Raw genomic sequence first — 23,348 nt, 5'->3', positions numbered from 1 at the left:
TGTTGATGGACTTTAGATTTGCGCTCCCTGGTCATGCGTTCAGGTGGAGCCAAAAGATGTGATGGTTTGTTTGACCACGCGAACCCTGATCACACGTGGTGAAAGTGTGGCCACGCCTCTCAGCGTGGAACAAGGCCTGGATGTCCGCGACGCCTTTGTCAAGGTTTGGATCTTTTATGACTACAACATATTCAAAGGTTGCCAAAGTATTCACCTGTCCTCTGAGTCATCTGGGTAGTAGAAAGTAAAGATTGTCTGAACTTTGCTGAAAACGCTTGTGTTTTGGCCTGTAGGGTATTTACGGCAGGTTATTTGTGTGGATCGTGGACAAGATCAACGCCGCCATATACAGACCGCCATCCTGCGATGACATTAATGTGATGCGTCGTTCCATCGGATTGCTGGACATCTTTGGATTCGAGAACTTCATTGTTAACAGGTTGGCACAAGGGTTTTGCCATTAAACAGCACATTTTCATGTTCAAGTCCAAGTTAAGACCGAAAGGATAAGTCAGGATCAAGTATTAGAACATTCATAACCTAGACTTTGAGTAGTCGAGACTAAGACTTTCTGGAGTAGAGAACATGTCATGCACAACAATTTTTGGAGTTCAGCCCAAGTTAAAGACCAATGATTTGAGTCAAGAATGAGTCACGGCACAGAGTTGAAGACCAAAAATAGCTGTATGGTTGAGATCAGATTAAGACCAAAATCAAGCTAGGTTGAAAAAAAATAAGGCCGAAGATTGAGACCAAGACAAGACCACGACTTTGAGGAGTCAAGACTTAATCACAGTCAAGACTTTGATAAGTTGTGACACCAAGATACAGAGGAGACGAGACCAGGTCAAGACAAACTGAGACCAAATGAAGATCATCTTGAACATTACATGCCCGAGGGCTTGAGGTTTATTCCTCCTTTCACGATTTTTCATGATTTTTGAGCACAGTTTCGAGCAGTTATGCATCAACTTCGCCAACGAGAACCTGCAGCAATTCTTCGTGCGCCATGTCTTCAAGCTGGAGCAGGAAGAGTACAACTTGGAGGATATCAGCTGGCAGCACATTGCGTTCACAGACAACCAGGACGCGCTGGACATGATAGCCAACAAGCCGATGAACATCATCTCTCTTATTGATGAGGAGAGCAAGTTCCCCAAGGTACGATGCCAGGAAAGAATAAACACTTTTCCTACATTATAAAGCAGTTCATTCAAGGATCTTTGTCCTCTGCCAGGGAACTGACTCCACAATGTTGTACAAGCTCAACTCACAACACAAACTTAACTCCAACTACATCCCCCCGAAAAACAGCTACGAGAGCCAGTTTGGTATCCAACACTTTGCCGGTGTGGTACACTATGAGACCAGAGGTAAGTTCAGCCTTATCCGAGTCACTGTTTTGTTACTGAGCCACAAATGAACTTTCTTACATTGAAGGATTCCTGGAGAAAAACCGTGACAGTCTCCACACAGATATCATCCAACTCGTACACTCGTCCAAGAACAAGTTCATCAAACAGATCTTCCAGGCAGACGTGGCCATGGTGAGAACAAAAAAAAACTGCCGCCAGCCAGATTTGTTTCTACCTCCTTTTTCCATCGATTAAGCGTCAGAGAGGTCCCGAAGATTACAAACATTAAACTAAGGCTAGCTAAAAGCCTACTAAAGTTTCTTGGGATAAGATGTATTATGAATTCATAACTAGGGTTGGGCATCAAGCATCAATGGGATCCGGGACTAACACTCCGGTTCTCCCAGAACCGTTCGAATTTTTTTGTTTCGATGCCCTGACCGCCGACCAGAACAAAATAGCTGCCGAACACAACGAAGAAGAAGCCACATGAAGACTAGCTCCGTTACGAGCAAATCAAATGAAGTGGCTAATTTAGCTCAGCACAAAAACGTGTTGCTTCGCTTCACATGAATAACAACAAAATAACAGAATAAACACACTGAAATGATATCAGACCCTCTGTTAATACGTGCAAACTTACAGATTTTGTTTTATCAAGTGTTCCCAACGATGTGTAGTGCAGAGGAGATGTGTAGAGTCTGTACACCTCAAGGATTCTTTTCCAACTAAAGTAATGTTCTTTTTGCCTGCTACTTCCAGTAGGTCACCACTAGGGGCAGCCATGCACAGATAAACTGTAGGGTCCGGAGTTACAATAGTGAGATCTTGGATGGTCTATGGATGAACAATATATCAGTTTAAAAAGAAATCAAACTTAAAAATTAGTCAACTTAAGATCAAGGGACAGAACACTCCCAGCCTGACATCTGAAAGATGTCAGCCCTTAACTAACTAAAACAAACGAAGCAATGCAATAAATGCCTGCAGCATAAGACACTTTAAAACATAGGCAAAAGAATATGTGTAAATGTTTTCTCTGTGAGCTTTTGAAAAATAAACATCTTTGTAAAGTGCACTCCTGTGGAAAGAAACGTCATCATATTCAAGACTGATATTTACTGTATATACAAGTTAGTGGGAGGAACTCAATTACCCTTCTGTTGTGGGTTGCAAACCCTTCTCTGATTACCGTATTTTTCGGACCATAAGTCGCACCTGAGTATAAGTCGCAGCAGCCCAAAAATGCGCATTAAAGAGGGAAAAAAACATAAGTTGCACCAGAGTAGGGAAATTTACTTGATAAAATCCAATACAGATAACAGATATGTCATCTTGAAAGACAATAAAATAAAAATACAACAGAGAACAACATGCTGAATAGGTGTACAGTATGATGTTACATGATGCATGAACAACCAAATGCGAACGTGGCCGGTATGTTCACGTAACATAGCCATAAAGAGTTATTCAGATAACTATAGCATAAAGAACATAGTAACAAGTTCACCAAACCATCAGCGTCACTCCAAAACACTAAAATAACATGTGAAATGATCAGTGTTAATAACGGCGTTACAATATAACGGCGTTACCAACGGCGTTATTTTTTTCAGTTGTGAGTAATCTAATTAATTACTTTTCTCATCTTGGCAATGCCGTTACCGTTACTGAGGATGGAAAGGCGTGCGTTACTATGCGTTACTATATTGGTTGAATGACGCGAGAAAAGTCTGAGGGAGACGGACTCACTGAGATGACAGAGCAGAGCAGGAGTGGGTAGGAGGCAAAAAAGTAAAGCCGAGCAAACGCGATGCAAGTACCTGAGTGTAGCCGATAGCCTACAAACTACGCCCACATGATATGGTAGATATGGTAGACATGGTAGATATCACATATACAGTAGGGCAAATAAGTATTTAGTCAACAACCAATTGTGCAAGTTCTCCTACTTAAAAAGATTAGAGAGTCCTGTAATTGTCAACATGGGTAAACCTCAACCACGAGAGACAGAATGTGGAAAAAAAACATAAAATCACATTGTTTGATTTTTAAAGAATTTATTTCCAAATTAGAGTGGAAAATAAGTCACCTACAAACAAGCAAGATTTCTGGCTGTCAAAGAGGGCTAACGTCTTCTCACGATGTCTAACAAGGTCTAACGAGGCTCCACTCGTTACCTGTATTAATGGCACCTGTTTTAACTCATTATCGGTATAAAAGACACCTGTCCACAACTGCTCAGTCAGTCACACTCCAAACTCCACTATGGCCAAGACCAAAGAGCTGTCGAAGGACACCAGAGAAAAAATTGTAGACCTGCACCAGGCTGGGGAGACTGAATCTGCAATAGGTAAAACGCTTGGTGTGAAAGAAATCAACTGTGGGAGCAATTATTAGAAAATGGAAGAGATACAAGACCACTGATAATCTCCCTTGATCTGGGGCTCCAACCAAGATCTCACCCCGTGGCGTCAAAATGATAACAAGAACGGTGAGCAAAAGTCCCGGAACCACACGGGGGGACCTAGTGAATGACCTACAGAGAGCTGGGACCACAGTAACAAAGGCTACTATCAGTAACACAATGCGCCGCCAGGGACTCAAATCTTGCACTGCCAGACGTGTCCCCCTGCTGAAGAAAGTACACGTCCAGGCCTGTCTGCGGTTTGCTAGAGAGCATTTGGATGATCCAGAAGAGGACTGGGAGAATGTGTTATGGTCAGATGAAACCAAAATAGCTTTATAAAAATAACTTTTTGGTAGAAACAAAAGGTTCTCGTCTTTGGAGGAGAAAGAATACTGAATTGCACTCGAAGAACACCATACCCACTGTGAAGCATGGGGGTGGAAACATCATGCTTTGGGGCTGTTTTTCTGCAAAGAGACCAGGACGACTGATCTGTGTAAAGGAAAGAATGAATGGGGCCGAGAGATTTTGAGTGAAAATCTCCTTCCATCAGAAAGGGCATTGAAGATGAGACAGTGATCCCAAACACGCAGCCAGGGCAACAAAGGAGTGGCTTTGTAAGAAGCATTTAAAGGTCCTGGAGTGGCCTAGCCAGTCTCCAGATCTCAACCCCATAGAAAATCTGTGGACTGAGTTGAAAGTCCGTGTTGCCCAACGACAGCCCCAAAACATCACTGCTCTAGAGGAGATCTGCATGGAGGAAAAAATACCAGCAACAGTGTGTGAAAAGCTTGTGAAGAGTTACAGAAAACATTTGGCCTCCGTTATTGCCAACAAAGGGTACATAACAAAGTATTGAGATGAACTTTTGGTATTGACCAAATACTTATTTTCCACCATGATTTGCAAATAAATTCTTTAAAAATCAAAAAATGTCATTTTCTGTTTTTTTTTTCCACATTCTGTCTCTCATTGTTGAGATTTACCCATGATTGTTTGTTGTTTGTTTATTTATTTGTTTATTTTCCCCTCAGGCATGACAAATCTAAACAAACATACAGCATTTATATGTTTTTACAATTAATTCAACCCGAAAAGAAAAGGGCTGACGGGAGAAGCCGAAGCTTATTTAAACCCGTCCCCAGTATACCATATAGGACGCAGAAAATATCGAATATCAATTTTTGACATTCAGATTTCGTACTGATTACAAGTTGGTTTTTTTTTTTTTTTTTTTTTTTTTTTTTTATAATAACCATCCCCTCTGATTGTTCATTTTCCCAATAGTCCATTGTCGATCGTGGCAATGTGCTCGTTATGTTGATTAGATCCAGTAGATTAGTTCATAATTCAGTAATTAGTTTATTTTGTTGATTCGATCCAGAAGATAGGGAATAGCTGAGGACCGATGGTAGGCCGTGCCCACCACCCTCCTTTTGTCGACTTAATCCCCGTCGCAGTTTTCGTTCCTTGCTGACTCCCGACGAACAAACAACGACGAACATGTTGACAATTACAGGCCTCTCTAATATTTTCAAGTGGAAAACTTGCACAATTAGTGGTTGATTAAATACTTATTTGCCCCACTGTATATAGAACTAGATGTGAAATGACAGACACGGTGGCGTTGGCAACATGTACAGTATAGGAACTAGACGCGTTAGTAAACAGCCGCCATCTAAAAGCAGTAGACTTCTTAGGAAGGCTCTGTTGTAGAGAACCTTCCTAGCCTAAATTAATTTTGATTACTTTTTTATCTAAAATACTCCTAAATCGGCAAAATCTTTACTTGAAAAGTTGAATCGTTAAATGATGAAACAGTTTTAAAACTTACACATGCCAAAAATAGACAGAACGGAACTAATGCAATAATGGGAGCAATTTTAACACCTTTTAACGGTTGATTCAGGGTAAAGGGTAAATTAGGGTAAAGAATTGGGCTTGGGCCAATTGTCCTCAAAACCTTTTAAACTTCACATAGTGTGACCTATGTTTTTTTTTTTTTTTTTTTTTTTTTTTTTGAGGAAAAAAAAACAAAACATGAAAATTATCCCCAGTTACTTTGCCAAGTAACTAATTACTCTTACGTTCAGGTAACTGAGTTACTAACGCAATTACTTTTTGAAAGAAGTAATTTGTAACCGTGATTAATTACGTTTTTAAAGTAAGATTAACAACACTGGAAATGATATAATAATGTGTTAATAATTTCACACATAAGACGCTCCAGAGTATAAGTCGCACCCCCAGCCAAACTATGAAAAAAAGTGCAACTTATAGCCCGAAAAATACGGTATGTTGGAGTGGTGGAAACGCACAATGCCGCAAACTATCACAAATTTTGGCAGGTTAAAATAAGTTACGTAAAATAAGTAACGAAAATGCTCAGAAATAAGCACACACATTGACATATTTTGACAACAAGACTTATGCAATGAAGTAATGACTAAATGTTGAAAGATGGTGAGACTATTCAATAGAGACCCATCCTTTTTGACCGTCATGACAGTTGCAACTGATAATGTAGGAAAGCACAGAGAATTGTACAAAATCATTTCCATGGATGCACAAAAACTTCTGCAACTTGCGTAAAGAAAGGAGAAACTGCTTTTTTGATGTGGACTAGTGATACAATGTTGCAAGGATTGAACAAGTAGTTTTGAGAATTTCAATTCTGATCTGAGAAATGTACCAAAGCAATCAGAAAAACTTTTTTAAAAAATGCTAATGCTTTCAATTTCTCCATTGGTGGTCATTAATTTTGACACAAATGCTTTGGATACTTTTGACAACCCTACTAAGGAGCCCTGCTGCAACATCTCTAGTGACATCTGCTTCTCTCTAGCTTTCTGTTTTTGTTACTAATGCCAAAAATCCCTTCCTCCATCACACTGCTGTCTCTTCACTCTTTGCCATCAGTTTCTGTGTGGCTATCAGCAGCCCAGCACGCCTGCTCCTAAGGTAACTTCAGCTGTCCAGTGCCTGTTTGCTCCCCCTTTTGACTCATTCAATGCTAATGTCCAATCATGGGGCTCTTAGAAACTAAATTACTTAAAACTCTTTAAATGAGTTTATCACTAGTACTGTACTAAAGTCACCCCCAGAGTAGTGACCCTTTTTTATTTCACTGGCAATGACCTGTCAGAAATTTTCTTGTGTTGCCTGTTTTGTGAGTTGTAGTCTATTTTAGTGCTGTGCGATATGGACATAATATCCCATCACAATATGGGCCGTTTTAATATCACAATATATATGCCAAGATATAATATATTTTTAATTTGGTGAAAAGTGATACCTTTATGACGTCTTTTTCGCACTCATTTTAATTTGAATTGACTTTAGACTGACCTTCCGCAAATATTAAATGCATCAAGTAGTGCTGCAACCTAAAACTAGCCAGTTTAAACAGAAGGAGCACAGCAGTTTACATATTTTTGCTCAAATGTAATGATATCTAGTTACATATTAAACATTGGTGGTAGTGGTTTTGACTTTTAAGACTGCTTTAGATTAAGTTAGCATAATCCCATTCATGAGAAATGAATTATTATTGATATTGAAAAATGTTTTACTGATTTCTGTATGGATTGTATTTGTTGCTATTTTCAATTGTCTTGAATGCATTACTCACATCCAGTTGGCAGGGGGAATCCATTTGATTGACTGTTAGAGATATCTTGAGGCCGATTAGTAGTACTACTATGGCATATGGAATCCCGTCAATGTGCCAAGTCAGCGAAAATTAGGCGCCATCTGCTGTTCATAATTTACTTTGCAGGAACAGGTCTCTTTATGGCAATAATTTAAAATGTTGATAGTTCGTATATACCATCATATCGTATGGCACTAGTCTGTTTCTAGAGTTGTGTGTGTTTCTTTGTTGTGTCAAAAGCAGAATTTTCTCAATGACTTTTCTACTTGTGTTCCATTCCAGGGTGTGGAGACCAGGAAGCGTTCCCCAACGTTGAGCAGCCAGTTCAAACGTTCACTGGAGATGCTGATGCGGACACTCAGCGTTTGTCAGCCCTTCTTCGTCCGTTGCATCAAACCCAATGAACTCAAGAAACCCATGGTGAGTACATGTCTACTGACCACTCAAAAATATGCATGGAGTTGTCTTAGCTTGCAGGTTTAAGTCTTTTTTTAACCACTCGTAACTCTAAACAGATAAAATGTCTCTTTCAGCTGTTCGACAGAGAGCTGTGCATCCGTCAGCTACGTTACTCCGGCATGATGGAAACCATTCGGATCAGACGGGCAGGATATCCCATCCGATATTCTTTTGCAGAGTTTGTGGATCGTTACAGAGTCCTTGTGCCCGGTGTCAAACCTGCTCATGTACAGGTGAATAACAATAAAACCTTGTGATAAGTGCACAGCTATAAGAGGAATTGCACCTTATCGTTTTTCCATCCAGGACGATCTGCGAGGAACCTGCCAGCAGATAGTGCTTGCCAGACTGGGGAGACACGGAGACTGGCAAATTGGAAAAACCAAGATTTTCCTCAAGGTACTAACCTGAACAACATTAAGAATTGTAGTAGGTAAGAATTGTGGTACTTGGAAAGTTTTATGAAATGACTGTTTTCCACCAGGATCACCACGACATGCAACTGGAGATTGAGCGAGACAAGGGCATCACCGACAAGGTTATCCTTATTCAGAAAGCGGTGCGCGGACTCAAGCAGAGGTCAGGAATATTCCGGAATTGCCTTCTTTTTGCAGTCTTTGTACTCCACGTTCCAATTTTTTACAATGTTTTACTAGGACCACTTTCCTCCGACTGAGAAGTGCTGTTACCGTTATTCAGAAGCTTTGGCGAGGTTATCGCTGCAGGAGGAACTACAAAATTGTAAGTCAGATAAATGTAGAAGCAGCACTTTTTTTGTGGGTTGTGAAAACGTGTACAATACAAAATGCTACTATTGTTGCTTACATGACCTAAAATGCAATGTCTATATATGTGGACGCCAGTTTTTTTGTTTTTTTTTTATCACCAAAAATTGTCACTTGACCTACAAAGGGGTAAATAGGGATTTTGAAGAAAAATCCACGTCCAAATTGTGTAGAGCTTTTAAAGTTTTCTGCAGCGGTGGCTCACGGGTCAGGTGGGCGGGCGTAGGGGGTGGTGGCGCATCCCCTCATCCCATCCGTGAAGGCCGGTTGATGGGGGCGCGGATGGCCTGGGGGACCACACTGGATCCCGGAGGTATGACGGCGGCCCCCTTGCAAGGCAAGCAAGGGGGGGGGGGGGTTCCAGCCCTCCCTGGTGGCCGAAAAGTGTCATTGCATGAAATTGACTTACCTATACACACATATATATATATATAAGTTGTAAAGCAATGAAACTGCAAAAAAAATGAATGAAATGAACAAAAAAATATATTTATATAATGGGTCAAAATTATTTTTCGAACAGATCATGTGACTAGCATCTTAGACGGTCATTTGCTTTGCATATGATTTTCAACAACAACAAAAATATGGGAGGGCAATTTTATTTTTCAAATAATTTTTTTCTTTGATTGAAAATATTTTTGATTGAAGCTACTTTTTTTGGGATTGAATGATTTACACTCAAATGTCCTACACATGATATGGCCCAAACACAAAAAGGATTGCTTCAATCAAAGAAAGATTTTTAAACGAAAAATTACCGGTAAGTGTTCAAATGCAAATTTTTCAATCTCAAATACATTTTCGCATTCAAAAACATTTTCTATGATTGAAATGTTTTTATTTGATTAAAGTGATTTTTTTTTCGAAAAATGTATATTTTTTTAAGCAACTTATTATTTGATTGAAAAATAAAGACAAAAATGTCCTAGCCAAAATGTGGCCAAACACAAATCAACATTACATCAATCAAAAAAGTTGCTTCAATAAAAAAAAAAAAAACTTGACTCCAATAAAAAAAAAATTCAATCGAAGAAAATAGCTTTCACATGCATTTTTTGAGTTTCAAATTAATTTTTGCTTTCAAACTTTTTTTTTTTTTAAATTGAAGCGACTTTTTTGGATTGGAAAATATATGTTTTGATTGAAGCAAGTTTTTTTTTTTTTTTTAATTGAATCAACTTTTTTTGGGATTGAATAATAAAGACACAAATCTACTTCGACATGGCTCCGCCCAGGATATACAATTTTTGACTGGGGTAACTACATTGGCACGACGCCGGCGGGCGTACCATATTCAATGGATGACTATCTTGGCGAAAAGTATTGCCTAAGCAGCCTGATTTAGAATTCCCCTCAAGAATGATGGGAAACAAAAAAACGTTCATTGTAAACTTATTATTATAAATATTCTTGTAAGTTCGGGATCATCAACATGTTGTGCCCCCTCAGCGCCAAAAGTCAAACTATCACATGACTAATGGAATTCACGCATAATAAGGTGCAATTAGACGCACTGAAGTAGAAAAAACTCGATGTCAGGATTAGCGATCAGGCAGCATAGAATAAGACCCCAACATGCTTACACTGACAAGGGATTTACACAAATACTGGGTTCTACACCACACATGGCTGATTTGTGTACACTCCACCTCCCCAATAACTTATGTTTTTTGACTCCCCCCCCCCTCTTTCTCCTTGGTCATCAGGCCCCCCACATGGTGTAAACTGGAAATACAACTAGCTAACGACAGCACTATCATTTACATAGTTTGTGTAGGCGTTCATTGTATTTTTTGTTGTTTTTGTTGTGCTTCTTCTGTCTCTCTTTCTCTTTTCTTCTGTCCCCCAATAACTCCTATCTGTTCACTGCTTTCTCCTAATAAACAAGGCATGTTGAATGATCACAATGGGAGTATGTCATATGTGATACATTAAAACTGTTCAGACCAATTGGACACTCAGCTATCTATTCTTCGGGTCAATCAACTGAACAGGACAGGTTAAAAAATATATATATATATTCTCCAGTCAGTGCCTCTTCTTGTCTCCTGCCCGCCAGATGCGCCGCGGCTTCCTGCGCCTGCAGGCCGTCTACAGGGCTAGGAAGTACTACACGAGCTACCGTGCCACACGCCACTGCGTGGCCCTCATCCAGGCCCGCTGCAGGGGGTTCCTAGTACGCCAGACGTTCTGGCGGCGTCTCCGTGCCGTGTTGACCATCCAGGCGTATACCAGGGGCATGATAGCCAGACGCCTCGGCCAAAGGCTCAGGGCAGAGGTAAAAAAACATTACTACGTTTACTACTGCTATTTGTGCTACATCTGCGTGCCGGAAAGACAAGCTTATTACTGCTAAAGTGACTTCACGTTTTAAGCCTTACTGGACTGCCTAGAACTCTGTTTGGTGCTCATTTTCAAATCTATGGACTTCATTACAACAGTAGTTTGCAACTTGTGACTAGTATTTTCTACACTTGTGCATTTTTTTGTATATTTATATATTTTTTTAAACACTTTCACAGCCATTGAATGCGATAGACTTCCAATCCATTTGAACTGGGAGGGCTGGCAACGGATAAACGTTCCCAGTTCAAATGCATTGGACGTCTACTAGTAACAAACTCATTTAAAAGTCACAGCAAAAGGATAAAGAGCCACATGATTGGTCGTCATCATCGTCAATGGCACTGAAAGAGTTCATTATAAATAGGGCTGGGCAATGATTACACATTTTAATTGTGTGAAATTAATTGCAGTGTCCGATCAGATAATGATTTCAAAGTAGCATTTAACACACTTGTATTAGATAAGCCAAAAGAAATATATACCGTAATTTCCCGAATGTAACGTGCACTTTTTTTCCACAAAATCAACTTGTAAAATCATGGGTGCGCATTATACACGGGTACAGGGATGGAGAAAGGAAATATATATATATATCTATATAAGACAGAATTTTTTTTTTTTTTTACTGACACGGTCATGTTGTGTTGAAGAAAACTTATGTGGCGATCCGTTGCCGACCATTACAGTACATAACGTCACCATTCTATTTCGGTAATACTTCACTCTGATTGGTCGAATTACTTTGTCTGTGTTAAATTCAGCTTTTTTCACTCTTCATACAGCACAGAATTTAGTTTCTTGAACTCATTTGAGTCAACGTTTATTGCAACTCGGCAACTCAGACCATAACAAATGTAACACAACAGACTTCCTGTGTCCGTCAACTATATCCGTCCCTCAGGAAACTCAAACCCAAATAACAATAGTTCCTATTGTTACAGTCTACAGTGATGCGCTCTTTCCGATTTCCGGCTTCAGTCCTCACTTTTATTTTACCGTATCAATCCATGGAAGAAACATTTATTCATCATGATGAAACGAGCAAGTTATACAGCAGCCTTTAAAAGAAAAGTCATATCTGTTTTGTTTTCTCCTGGATTTTGTTAAATTGGAGAAGTTGTCAAATCATATTATTACCGTACTTATTGTCAGTTTACGGTAATGTTTTAAACTACCAATGTGCTATGCTTGTGCATTTCACCAGTCAGAAAAATGACATTTCTGTATCTGTACACGAGCTCTGTTTTCTTGTATTCTTCTATTTATTGGTGCTAAAATTAGGGTGCGCGTTATACAGGGGTACAGTAATTTTCCCTAGATTTTACAAGTAAATTTGGGGTGAGCGTTATACACGGGTGCGCGTTATATTCGGGGAAATTACGATATTCAATTTAAAATGTTTATTAATCGCGTGAGATTAACTGCGATGAATCTCATTGTTTTACAAACAATCTGATAATAGATTAAACATATTATTTAGCACACTTTGATTTTAAATGCACTTCCATATTAAAGAAATATTCATTTATGTTACCTCATTGGGAATGAGTTAATATTATACAGTTAAAATTATTGATGTGTGACTAATCTCAGAGTTAACTTGCCCAACCTTAATTATAAAATTAATTTGAAAAATTCAGGTTTCGGACAAAAAGAAAAGAATCACCAACTTAAACGCTATGTGATTTTATTGGACTGCCACTGTGAGTTTTAATGTGTCTTGTCTTGGTGTTGCTGTGCTTTGATATGCAAAGTTCAAACCAGCATTGATTTCATGTACCGTTATTTTGGGACTATAAACCACTGTTTTATTCCCTCATTTGAATCCTGCTGTTTATAATCCAGTGCACTTTATTTGACGACAGCATCATAAAACTGCCATGAATCCATCATAATTTTGACATGACACTATCATGTGCATTAAAGAATGCTTATGACAGATGTCATTAAGTGTCATCCGGCTATGTCCAGCTCAGATTTTTTACATGCATTCAAAAGTGAGATCATTTGCCGGATGACACAAAATGACATCTATCATAAGCATTCATTAATGCTCATGGCCATGTACAGTAATTCCATAATTATGATGGTCTTATGAGAGTCTTATGGCGCTACTGTCAAATAAAGTGTTACCAAATATAATAACTAGCAATTAATGAAACAACTGGAACAATAACTGAAAAAAATGATTAGCACAGAACATGAATTTTCATAGTTATTTACATCTGTAGCGCTGCAATGCATGCTAGGAGGCATATTGGACAGTGTTGACAGCCGGTGGTAACAGAGGTTGACTATCTCCCCCAAGGGAGCAGTGATGGCCAAATGAATTTTCTTGAAGCAATGAAGCTTTGCAGCCAATTGGTTCGAAGCTTCATGGTGGTTCATTTGGTCTTATGACAGTCTTATGATCTCGCTGTCAAATAAAGTGTTACCGGTTAATATCTTTTGGTGTAAATATCCCATAATACAGTAAGGACAGCTGTTGCTTATAGTCCAGTGCTGCTTATCTATGAACAAATGCCTTTTTCGTTTCAAATTTGGTTGGTGGCAGCTTATTTGCTTTGCAGCTCGGTGATCCAAACATTTATTTTCAAATTGAATCACTATTTTTTAATTGCCTTTCTTTCCTGTCTTGCACTAATCTCTATGTGTGTCACCACAGAACCTTATTTTATACCATATTAATATTTATTATACAGCCAAAATGTACATGTGAGTTTACAAGTGAGTTTGCCTCTTTGTTGTTGTGACATAAAAATCTTGAATAAATATTGTGTACTTTTTTAACTCTGGGTTAAATGTCACTTTGTCGAGTCGACCGTGAGTAGCTCATAGGATAATCGCCCCGAGAGAGAGTGAGACAATTGCGGTTTCCATTCTGGTGCGACAAGGAATTGAAAGAAGGGGTGAGTTTGACGAATTCCTCATAATGAGAAAAGTTTTAAACCTCGCCGCACAGCTGCAGCATCGCCTTGAGGCTGAGTCCCAGCGTCTGGCTGAGGAGGAGCAGCTACGCAACCAGATGACGGCGAGGCGCGCCAAGGCAGAGGCGGACAGGAAGCACCAGGAGCGCCTGTTCCAGTTGGCCCAGCAGCAGGAGGAGCGCGAGCGTGAAGAGCGAGAGGAGGCACGCAGGAAGAAGGAGCTGCTGGAGCAAATGGAGAGGGAACGTGAGCAACCGGTGGATCACTCGGACATGGTAGACCGCATGTTCGGATTCCTGGGAAACCCTGGACCACTGCCCAACCAGGATGGACAAGCCCCCGCCGGCTTTGAGGTATGCCGGATTGTCTGGATAAAGGGGTGGACAAAGTACCTAAAACATCTACTCAAGTAAAAGTACTGTTACATTGTTGAAATTTTACTTAGGCCTCTTTTAAATTCACCTAAACACAATTTAACAGCCCTTGTATGTGAAAGCAATTTCCTGGGTCGACTGACACGGAGATTACGCGGACATTTGATGGGTCGCGTCCAGTGTTCTTAATAACGGCGTTACAATATAATGACGTTACTAACTGCGTTATTTTTTTCAGTAGTGAGTAATCTAATTAATTACTTTTCTCATCTTGGCAACGCCGTTACTGAGGATGGAAAGGCATGCGTTACCATGCGTTGCTATATTGGTTGAATGATGCGAGAAAAGTCTGAGGGAGACGGACTCACCGAGATGACAGAGCAGCGCAGGAGTGGGGAGGAGGTAAAAAGAGTTGTGACGCCGCGCAAACGCGATGCTAGGTGGCTCCGATAATACCTGACTGTAGCCGAAAGCCTACAAACTACGCCCACATGATATGGTAGATATAGTAAACATGGTAGATATCACTTATATATAGAACTAGATGCGAAATGACAGACACTGCGTCGTTAGCAACATGTACAGTATAGAAACTAGATGCGTTAGTAAACAGCCGCCATCTTAAAGCAGTAGACTTCTTAGGAAGGCTCTGTTGTAGAGAACCTTCCTAGCGACCCTAAGTAACTTTTTATCTAAAATACTCCTAAATCGGCGAAATCTTGACTTCAATCTATCTTTAAATGATGAAACAGTTTTAAAACTTACGCATGTCAAAAGTAGACAGAAGGGAACTAATGCAATAATGGGAGCAATTTTAACAACTTTTAATGGTTGATTCAGGGTAAAGGGTAAATTAGGGTAAAGAATTGGGGGCTAGGGCCAATTGTCCCAAAAACCTTTTAAACTTCACATAGTGTGACCTATGTTTTTTTTTTTTTTTTTTTTTTTTTTTTTTAGGGTTTTTTTTTTGAGGGAAAAAAAACAAAAAAAAACATGAAAATTATCACGAGTTACTTTGACAAGTAACTAATTACAAGTAACTGAGTTACTAACCCAATTACTTTTTGTCATTTAATCCGATTGTCATTTAATCTTTCTACGCAATGAGACGAAAAGCGGTAAACCGACATCGCAATTATCAGCATAACAAGCTGGAAATGGCTAAATTAAACTGAAAACATAGCTAAATTAAATTGATATTGGATCATACAGCCGGGGAAGAGAGCCCATCGTCCATCTTTGGGAAAGCAACTGCGGAAACAAGGTTGTACTTCAAAGCAGAAAACAACGGAGGGATGTATTCAAGGGTTTATTAAATACAAACAAAAATACACACGATCGTCGTAAAAAGGGGGAATAACTCAATGGGTCCATGACAGTAGGTCGACACGGATCAAAAATACTAGCTGTAGGCAGAGAGTCGATATGACAACAAAACAAATACACTCAAATACCAACAGAACGTAGGAGATTTCAAAACAAGGGCGGGAGATGAACAAGCTAGCAAACGCACGAAATTCGAGAGTGCAAGGTGTCGAATGACGCCCGGCAAGTTAATATCTCGGCACCGTTCTCTTGGATCGCCTGGGCTTGAATACAGTCTTGATGAGCTTGTATGGCTGCAGTTACGACGTCGGTAACGCTCCCACAACCGGCTCTGTAACAAAATACGATTTGACCAACATTGTGACAGCCGATGCCGACCAAAAATGACGTAATGTCCTGGTTATAAAATCGTGCCAGCAGCCCTACCAGCACAGCGCGCGCCAGTGGGCAACACGCAACAAGTCTGTGAAAGTGTTCAACCCGTGTCATTCCCTGGATATCTCTACATGCGTGAAAGCAATGACGCGAGTAAATCCTGCGTCACCTTACACGGAATTTACCGTGATATGTTTGTGAAAGGGGCTTTAGTTACAGTACAGAAAGTACATGTAATTTGTTACTTTTGTACATCTGGTTGTTAGTTAGCATTTCGTAGGTAGGTGGGTCGGTCGCTGGTTTGTTAGTCAGTCAGCATTTAATTGTGTTCTTTTGCTCAGGACCTGGTGAACGCTCCTCGTAGTGAGGAGGCCGAGGTGGAGGTGGTGAATGAAGCTCTTCCGTTGCCCGATGAGGAAGATGAGGATCTGTCTGAGTATAAGTTCTCAAAGTTCGCAGCCACTTACTTCCAAGGCGTCTCCACACACACCTACATAAAACGACCTCTGAAGCAACCGTTGCTTTTTCACGAGGATGAAGGAGACCAACTGGTGAGACTCGCACCCACACAGGAAAAAGATATCACCCCTTTGATGTTGTGTCCTGTTTGGTAGGCTGCGTTAGCCGTGTGGATCACCGTGCTGCGGTTCATGGGGGATCTGCCCGAGCCCAAATGCCAGCTAGTTTTCAACGACGGGAGCGAAAAGATCCCCGTCATGACCAAGATCTATGAAACCCTTGGCAAGAGGACCTACAAGAGGGAGCTTCAGGAGTTGCAGTTGGATGCAGAGGTGAGGGAGTGATACTTAGTCCAAAGAGTCAAAGTGACTCCAGTTACATTTGTTTTGTTTTTTGGGGTTTTCTCTACAGAACAGTTCCATAGAAAGCCAGAAGAGGAACAGTGTCCGACATAAGCTTGTGTCTCTCACCCTAAAGAGGAAGTCTAAGATCACTGAAGAGGTAGAGAAAGCGAATTCTATCATCCGGAAAGTGGAATTAACACCACAGTGTCTTTGTGAACAGATTTGACGGTCATGAATGAACGGTTGTTGGTTCTTAAATATTGCAGGTCACCAGGCGACTGACCGAAGGGGATTATAGCCTCCAAGGGAACAGCATGCTTGAAGACCGACCTACCTCCAATTTGGAGAAACTTCACTTCATCATTGGAAACGGTATCCTGAGGCCTGCCCTCAGGTGCCCACTCTCATTGGATGATTAGTTCAAGCTACATCGACTGTATTTCAATCTGGATTTGTTCCCCTGTAGAGATGAGATCTACTGTCAGATCTGCAAGCAGCTCTCTCAGAATCCATCTAAAAGCAGTCATGCCCGCGGATGGATCCTCCTTTCACTCTGTGTCGGCTGCTTCGCTCCCTCGGAGAAATTTGTCAAGGTAAGACAGATCATGCTTCTCTTTTCATACTTCTGCTGTGAATTGAAATGAGATTATCATTAGTAAACGTCCAATCCATTTGAACTGGGAGGGCTTGTGTTCGTTCATTCGCTGCCGGACCCTCTCAGTTCAAATGGATTGGACGTCTATTGCCATCAGTACCTGCCAATGAGTTCCCAAGGCAAATCCTTCCCTAAACTGGAACAGTTCCAACCTTCTCCTCTGTAACCGTTGTCAGTATTTGCGGACATTCCTGGTCAACGGCCCACCTGGTTATGCTCCGTATTGTGAGGAAAGATTGCGGAGAACCTTTGTAAACCGTACACGGACGCAGCCGCCATCTTGGTTGGAGTTACAGGTAACTAAAGAAGCAGAGAGAACCTGGCCAGCCTAAAAATACTATAAAGGTTTGGTTGACTTTTCATGCTTTATAGAAGTATCTCAATATTTCTTCATCCTGAAGGCTACAAAATCAAAGAAGCCCATCATGCTGCCTGTAACGTTTATGGATGGAACCACCAAGACTCTTCTGGCAGATTCAGCCACCACTGCCAGCGAACTTTGTAACGCTCTTGCAGACAAGATCAACCTCACAGATCGCTTTGGTTTCTCATTGTACATCGCTCTCTTCGACAAGGTACTATTTATGGCTTACTTTGACAACTTGACACAACCGAGTGACAATTGCTGGGAATGCCTATGATCAAACTGTAAAGATGATGCTGAAGGCAAAATATTGGTATCCAAAAAGCTCCTTGATCTGATGTGTCAGGTATCATCATTGGGCAGCAGCAGCGATCACGTCATGGATGCCGTATCCCAGTGTGAGCAGTATGCCAAGGAGCAGGGCGCCCAGGAGCGCAATGCCCCCTGGAGACTGTTCTTCAGGAAAGAGATCTTCACTCCGTGGCACGACCCCGCCAACGACTACGTGGCCACCAATCTTATTTATCAGCAGATCGTGCGAGGAGTGAAGTTCGGAGAGTACAGATGTGAAAGGGTCAGCAGCTATCGGCATCTGTTGCCTCAGTCTAATTCTTACCTCTCTGAAACTGTTCTCTCGGTATTCCTTGGAAGACCTGGATCCTTCGTTCTGTCGTTTCCTTAAGCACTTGTGTTCCCCTATAAGGAGGAGGACCTAGCTGAGCTGGCCTCTCAGCAGTATTACGTGGATTACGGTGTCGATATCCTGCACGATCGCCTCCTCAGCCTTATCCCATCCTACATCCCTGACAGAGAGATTACCTCCGCCAAGACTGCAGAGAAGTGGGCTCAGCTCATTGTCACCGCCCACAAGAAGGTAGTGCTTGGAAAACCTGATGTTTCTTTAGTTTCTCTCCTTACCAAAAATATTCATCCAGGGACTGTACAACATGAGGAGGCCCAACACGCAAAAGGTGAAGGAGGATGTGGTTTCTTTCGCTCGACTTAAGTGGCCTTTGCTGTTCTCACGCTTCTACGAGGCCTTCAAATTCTCTGGTCAGTGCGGCTTTCATGTAATGCGGACGATTCCTACTGGGTACAAACTCTTCGTTTTCACAGGGCCAAGCCTGCCCAAGAATGATGTTATCGTCGCAGTAAACTGGACCGGCGTTTACTTTGTTGACGAGCAGGAACAGGTCCTTCTGGAGCTTTCTTTCCCGGAAATCATTGCCGTCTCCAGTAGCAGGTATCGGAAATGTCACAATTAGGGATGTTCAGTGTTATTCTGTCGGGGATTCTGATGGGTAAAACCTTGCAGAGGGGGAAAACTCCAAGGCCAGAGTTTTACATTGGCAACCATCAAAGGAGACGAGTACACGTTCACGTCTAATAACGCAGAGGACATCAGAGACCTAGTTGTGGCCTTCTTGGAAGGTCTGAGGAAGCGTTCCAAGTTTGTGGTCGGACTGCTGGACTGTCCTAACCCTGGTGAGACTCTGCAAGTGCCCAGAAGCGAGCATCTACCTGTTGACTGCCGCATTAAATCCTAGCAGGTACAGAGTCCACATTCCTAAGCTTCTCCAAAGGGGATCTGATCATATTAGATGAACATGACGGGGAGCATGTGATGAACTCTGGCTGGGCTCACGGGGTCAACGACAGGACTAAACATCGAGGGGACTTCCCAGCCGACTGTGTTTACGTTCTGCCCACTGTCACCAGACCTCAATACGACATTGTGGTGAGTGAGGCCGGAAAGGGTCATCATTAAGAAGTCTCACTGACGGCATCCACATCTCAAGCGTGTCGTGTTCGTAATTTACAGGCGCTGGTAACGATGACTCCAGATCAGCGGCGGGAATCTGTCACATTGTCCCAGATGAGCCTTGCCGATAGCGAAGATAAAAGCAAAGCCTACACGCTGGAGGAATTCTCCTACGATTACTTTAGGTTTCTGACTCTTTGCGTGTGACCTTAATTAATCTTCCAAGATGCAGTTGTAATGAATCATTCTTCTCCTCGATGATGTCTCCAGGCCTCCTCCGAAGAGCACTCTAAGCAGGGTGATGATTTCAAAGACTCGAGGGAAGGAACGTCTCTGGTGCTGCAGCCGGGAGCCTCTCAAGCAGCCTCTCCTAAAGAAGGTCTTAGCCCATGAGGAGCTTTCCCAGGAGGCCTGCCAGGCATTCATGGATATCCTTTCACAAAGGACTATCAGCACTGCACCAAAATGATCTCAGCTTTAATAAATCAGCTTTTCAGTGCTTGATCTACCTTTAATTTCCTCAAATCTTGTTCGGTTTCAGTTTACTGTCCAACCTGATTGCCAGCAATCACCTGACCAAAAAAAACTCCTGACTCCTTTTCCCTGGCAATTTTAGATTCTTGGTTATCAAGTGTTCCAACCTTGACTTTTTCTGTACCTGTGATGAAGTACATGGGCGACTACCCATCCAAACGAGCACGCTCTGTCAACGAGCTCACCGATCAGATATTTGAAGGAGCACTGAAAGCTGAGCCACTCAAAGATGAGATCTTCTGCCAAATTGTCAAACAGCTCACCGACAACCACATCAAGTAAGCTCAATCAGTCGATGGCTGCTCATGGTTAGATCGATGATAAGTGTTTTAACTGTCAAGTTTCGGTGTCTTCTCAGGTACAGCGAGGAAAAAGGTTGGGAGCTCCTGTGGCTCTGTACTGGCTTGTTTCCTCCCAGCAACATCCTGCTGCCTCATATTCAGAAGTTTCTCCAGGCCAAGAAGCACTACCCTCTGGCTCCAGATTGCATGCAACGTCTACAGAAAGCCTTACGGTAAAACACTCATATATAAAGCCCCGGTTGTCCAAACACAACTCTGCTCCAATGGATCTCACTTGTGTAATTTGGGGTAGAAACGGATCAAGGAAGTACCCGCCTCACTTGGTGGAGGTGGAAGCCATTCAACACAAAACCACTCAGATCTTCCACAAAGTATACTTCCCAGATGACTCAGATGAGGTGAGTGTTTTGATAAGTAACACTGGTTTGTGCGTTTGATTTGATGAAAAGATGTGCTACTTTGCATGCTTAAATTGGCTGTTTTTCATCTGTAGGTGTTCGAAGTAGAGTCAAGCACCAAGGCCAAAGACTTTTGCCATAACATTTCAGGACGTCTGTTGCTTAAATCTTCAGAGGGTTTCAGCCTTTTTGTCAAAATCACAGACAAGGTATGAAAGAGTCCTCCAGAATGTAAAATGCTTTCAAGATTCAACGACTGCATGCTTGATTTTGCAGGTCATTAGCGTGCCAGACGGTGACTTCTTCTTTGATTTTGTGCGCCACCTTACTGACTGGATTAAGAAAGCCAGACACGTGAAAGACGGTAAAAAAAAAAAAAATGCTTTTCACACGATAATACAAAGCAAATATCTCGTTATGTCGCGCTTATGTGTGCAGGCGTGGCGCCTTCACTGACCTACCAGGTGTTCTTTATGAAAAAGCTCTGGACTACCACCATGCCAGGGAAAGACTCCATGGCTGACTCCATCTTTCACTACTACCAAGTCATGAAACTTCCTGATATCTTAATCAACTATTGTTCTGTTCGTTGAATGTAAATTCTTTTGTCTTCTGCATAGGAGCTGCCAAAGTACCTGCGAGGCTACCACAAGTGTACCAAAGAGGAAGTGCACCAGCTGGCGGCGCTCATTTATCGAGTGAAGTTTGAGGATGACAGGTCTCACTTCCAGAACATGCCCAAGATCCTCAAGGACCTCGTCCCTCAGGACCAGACCCGACATCTGTCCGCCGACGACTGGAAGAGGGTGAGCGTAAAGTACCATGTCGTTCAAGCCAAACTGATCTGATTGCTGAGTTGTTGTTTTTTTGTTCCCCTATCAGTCAATCATGTCGGTGTTCAACAAACAATCTGGAAAGACGAAAGAAGAGGCCAAACTGTCTTTCCTCAAAATAATCTACAAGTGGGCAACTTTTGGTTCAGCTTTCTTTGAGGTCAAGGTACAAACATCCCCATCACAGAAATATCAACGTGTCATGGATTGTCACATTAAGAGCGTTGGTTTTTACGCAGCAAACCACAGATCCAAATTACCCTGAGACTGTCCTGATTGCCATAAATAAACACGGAGTCAGTCTGATTGACCTAAAGTCGAAGGTAGGTCCGAAGGTTTTAAGAGTTTTAAGAACCGCGTGGCATACCAGATCAAACTGTTTATGGTGTTGCTACCTGCAGGACATCCTGATCACACACCCCTTCACCAAGATTTCCAATTGGAGCAGCGGCAACACCTATTTCCACATCACCATCGGCAACCTGGTGCGAGGCAGCAAGCTGCTTTGTGAAACTTCGTTGGTGAGTGCCAGCAAGACTTCTGCAAAGGAGGGATCTGAGTATTTTGACACATACATTAGCTGCCATTGACGGCAATTGTAATTTAAATGAGTTTATCACTAGTAGATGAACAATCCATTTGAAGTGGGAGGGTGACAGTGAATGAATGTTAATTCGCTACCAACCCTCCCACTTCAAATGGATTGGGCATCCAGTGCCGTCAATGACAACCAATGAGTTAATACTAAGAGCTGGAATTTAATGTGTTTATTATGGCTATTCATTTAGAAAATAGAACATGTGTTTAAAATTTTAAACACGTATAACAAGGAAAATTTCACACAGGATTAAAATACAAAGTATATTTCATTTTCCAAATGCGCACACTATCTTAATGCTAATATACAATGGAATATGACATCAAGCGCAAACAAAAATGAGCATGGATTACCTTTATTTAACGCTCAAAAGAGTATATGGCGGAAAACACGCCAGGTGACTGGAAGTTCCGCTCTGAGACCCCCAATTTGGCCAAATTTCAAAATTGTCCGATATGCATGTGTGATACAACATTGGAAAGCTTAAAATCTCAATTTTCAGGGGGAAGAAAAAATTTGAACTGGAGGGTAATTTTTTTTTTTTAAACAGCTACTAAACCCGATCTGGAGGCGAGAGTACACGAGAGCAGAATTACAGACGCCATGACTTTAACAAGATATATTGCGTACTTACCTTGTTTTGCTCCAAAAACTCCATGTAGCATGTATCACTGCATGTCAAGACACATCTGTGAATGGCCACAGCTGGATTATTTGGGGGATTTTATGGGTGAAACATGGTAATATAACAAGGGTCGCGATGCAGAAATCGCAGACATCAAGGAGTGGTCGAGATGTTCTTTTTCATATATTTACCTTTTTAAACGTTTTTTTCCCAATTTTTTTTATGTTTGGATTGATTATTTATCATCTAACATATCGGGAAAAATGCGAAAGAAACAAAAAAAAAAAATTAAGCGATAGTTATGAGGTAAATATCCGTGACTTTTTTACAGACACCATTTTTTTCATTGTGACGTAATTTGTTTAAAAGTTAAAAATATACGAGTGAATAATTTTTTTAAGTTGGTTTGTTTTTTTTTTTTTAATGAAATATTAGGATTCAATTAGTGATTCTAAGCTAAAA

General features: G+C 41.3%; 1 protein-coding gene across 7 annotated transcripts in view; it reads left to right on the top strand.

Annotated features, from left to right (window-relative positions):
- Window positions 1–23,348, top strand: part of LOC130906302 (unconventional myosin-VIIa-like) — a 51,237-nt gene that overhangs the window by 25,239 nt on the left and 2,650 nt on the right. For 2 of the 7 annotated variants that reach the window (XM_057820472.1, XM_057820476.1), the window contains 38 exons: window positions 44–163; window positions 294–439; window positions 951–1,161; window positions 1,238–1,373; window positions 1,441–1,547; window positions 6,685–6,726; window positions 7,700–7,837; window positions 7,951–8,109; window positions 8,183–8,275; window positions 8,361–8,455; window positions 8,533–8,617; window positions 10,724–10,942; window positions 13,973–14,290; window positions 16,354–16,563; window positions 16,627–16,803; window positions 16,883–16,972; window positions 17,082–17,209; window positions 17,282–17,408; window positions 17,647–17,766; window positions 17,872–18,045; window positions 18,181–18,408; window positions 18,538–18,708; window positions 18,770–18,887; window positions 18,951–19,077; window positions 19,150–19,319; window positions 19,391–19,572; window positions 19,657–19,781; window positions 19,867–20,024; window positions 20,255–20,408; window positions 20,489–20,644; window positions 20,725–20,830; window positions 20,926–21,039; window positions 21,107–21,194; window positions 21,269–21,375; window positions 21,451–21,636; window positions 21,713–21,829; window positions 21,903–21,986; window positions 22,065–22,184. In XM_057820472.1, the coding sequence (XP_057676455.1) occupies window positions 44–163; window positions 294–439; window positions 951–1,161; window positions 1,238–1,373; window positions 1,441–1,547; window positions 6,685–6,726; window positions 7,700–7,837; window positions 7,951–8,109; window positions 8,183–8,275; window positions 8,361–8,455; window positions 8,533–8,617; window positions 10,724–10,942; window positions 13,973–14,290; window positions 16,354–16,563; window positions 16,627–16,803; window positions 16,883–16,972; window positions 17,082–17,209; window positions 17,282–17,408; window positions 17,647–17,766; window positions 17,872–18,045; window positions 18,181–18,408; window positions 18,538–18,708; window positions 18,770–18,887; window positions 18,951–19,077; window positions 19,150–19,319; window positions 19,391–19,572; window positions 19,657–19,781; window positions 19,867–20,024; window positions 20,255–20,408; window positions 20,489–20,644; window positions 20,725–20,830; window positions 20,926–21,039; window positions 21,107–21,194; window positions 21,269–21,375; window positions 21,451–21,636; window positions 21,713–21,829; window positions 21,903–21,986; window positions 22,065–22,184 (5,406 nt within the window). Of the gene's footprint in view, window positions 1–43; window positions 164–293; window positions 440–950; window positions 1,162–1,237; window positions 1,374–1,440; window positions 1,548–6,684; window positions 6,727–7,699; window positions 7,838–7,950; window positions 8,110–8,182; window positions 8,276–8,360; window positions 8,456–8,532; window positions 8,618–10,723; window positions 10,943–13,972; window positions 14,291–16,353; window positions 16,564–16,626; window positions 16,804–16,882; window positions 16,973–17,081; window positions 17,210–17,281; window positions 17,409–17,646; window positions 17,767–17,871; window positions 18,046–18,180; window positions 18,409–18,537; window positions 18,709–18,769; window positions 18,888–18,950; window positions 19,078–19,149; window positions 19,320–19,381; window positions 19,573–19,656; window positions 19,782–19,866; window positions 20,025–20,254; window positions 20,409–20,488; window positions 20,645–20,724; window positions 20,831–20,925; window positions 21,040–21,106; window positions 21,195–21,268; window positions 21,376–21,450; window positions 21,637–21,712; window positions 21,830–21,902; window positions 21,987–22,064; window positions 22,185–23,348 lie in introns of all 7 variants that reach the window. The other 5 variants (XM_057820473.1, XM_057820470.1, XM_057820475.1 and 2 more) reach the window with 3 other exon arrangements.

This window comes from Corythoichthys intestinalis, chromosome 18 (assembly GCF_030265065.1).
Source record: "Corythoichthys intestinalis isolate RoL2023-P3 chromosome 18, ASM3026506v1, whole genome shotgun sequence".
NCBI lineage: Eukaryota > Metazoa > Chordata > Actinopteri > Syngnathiformes > Syngnathidae > Corythoichthys > Corythoichthys intestinalis.
The sequence above is the reverse complement of the archived record's forward strand: the minus strand, read 5'-3'. Positions and strand labels throughout refer to the sequence as shown.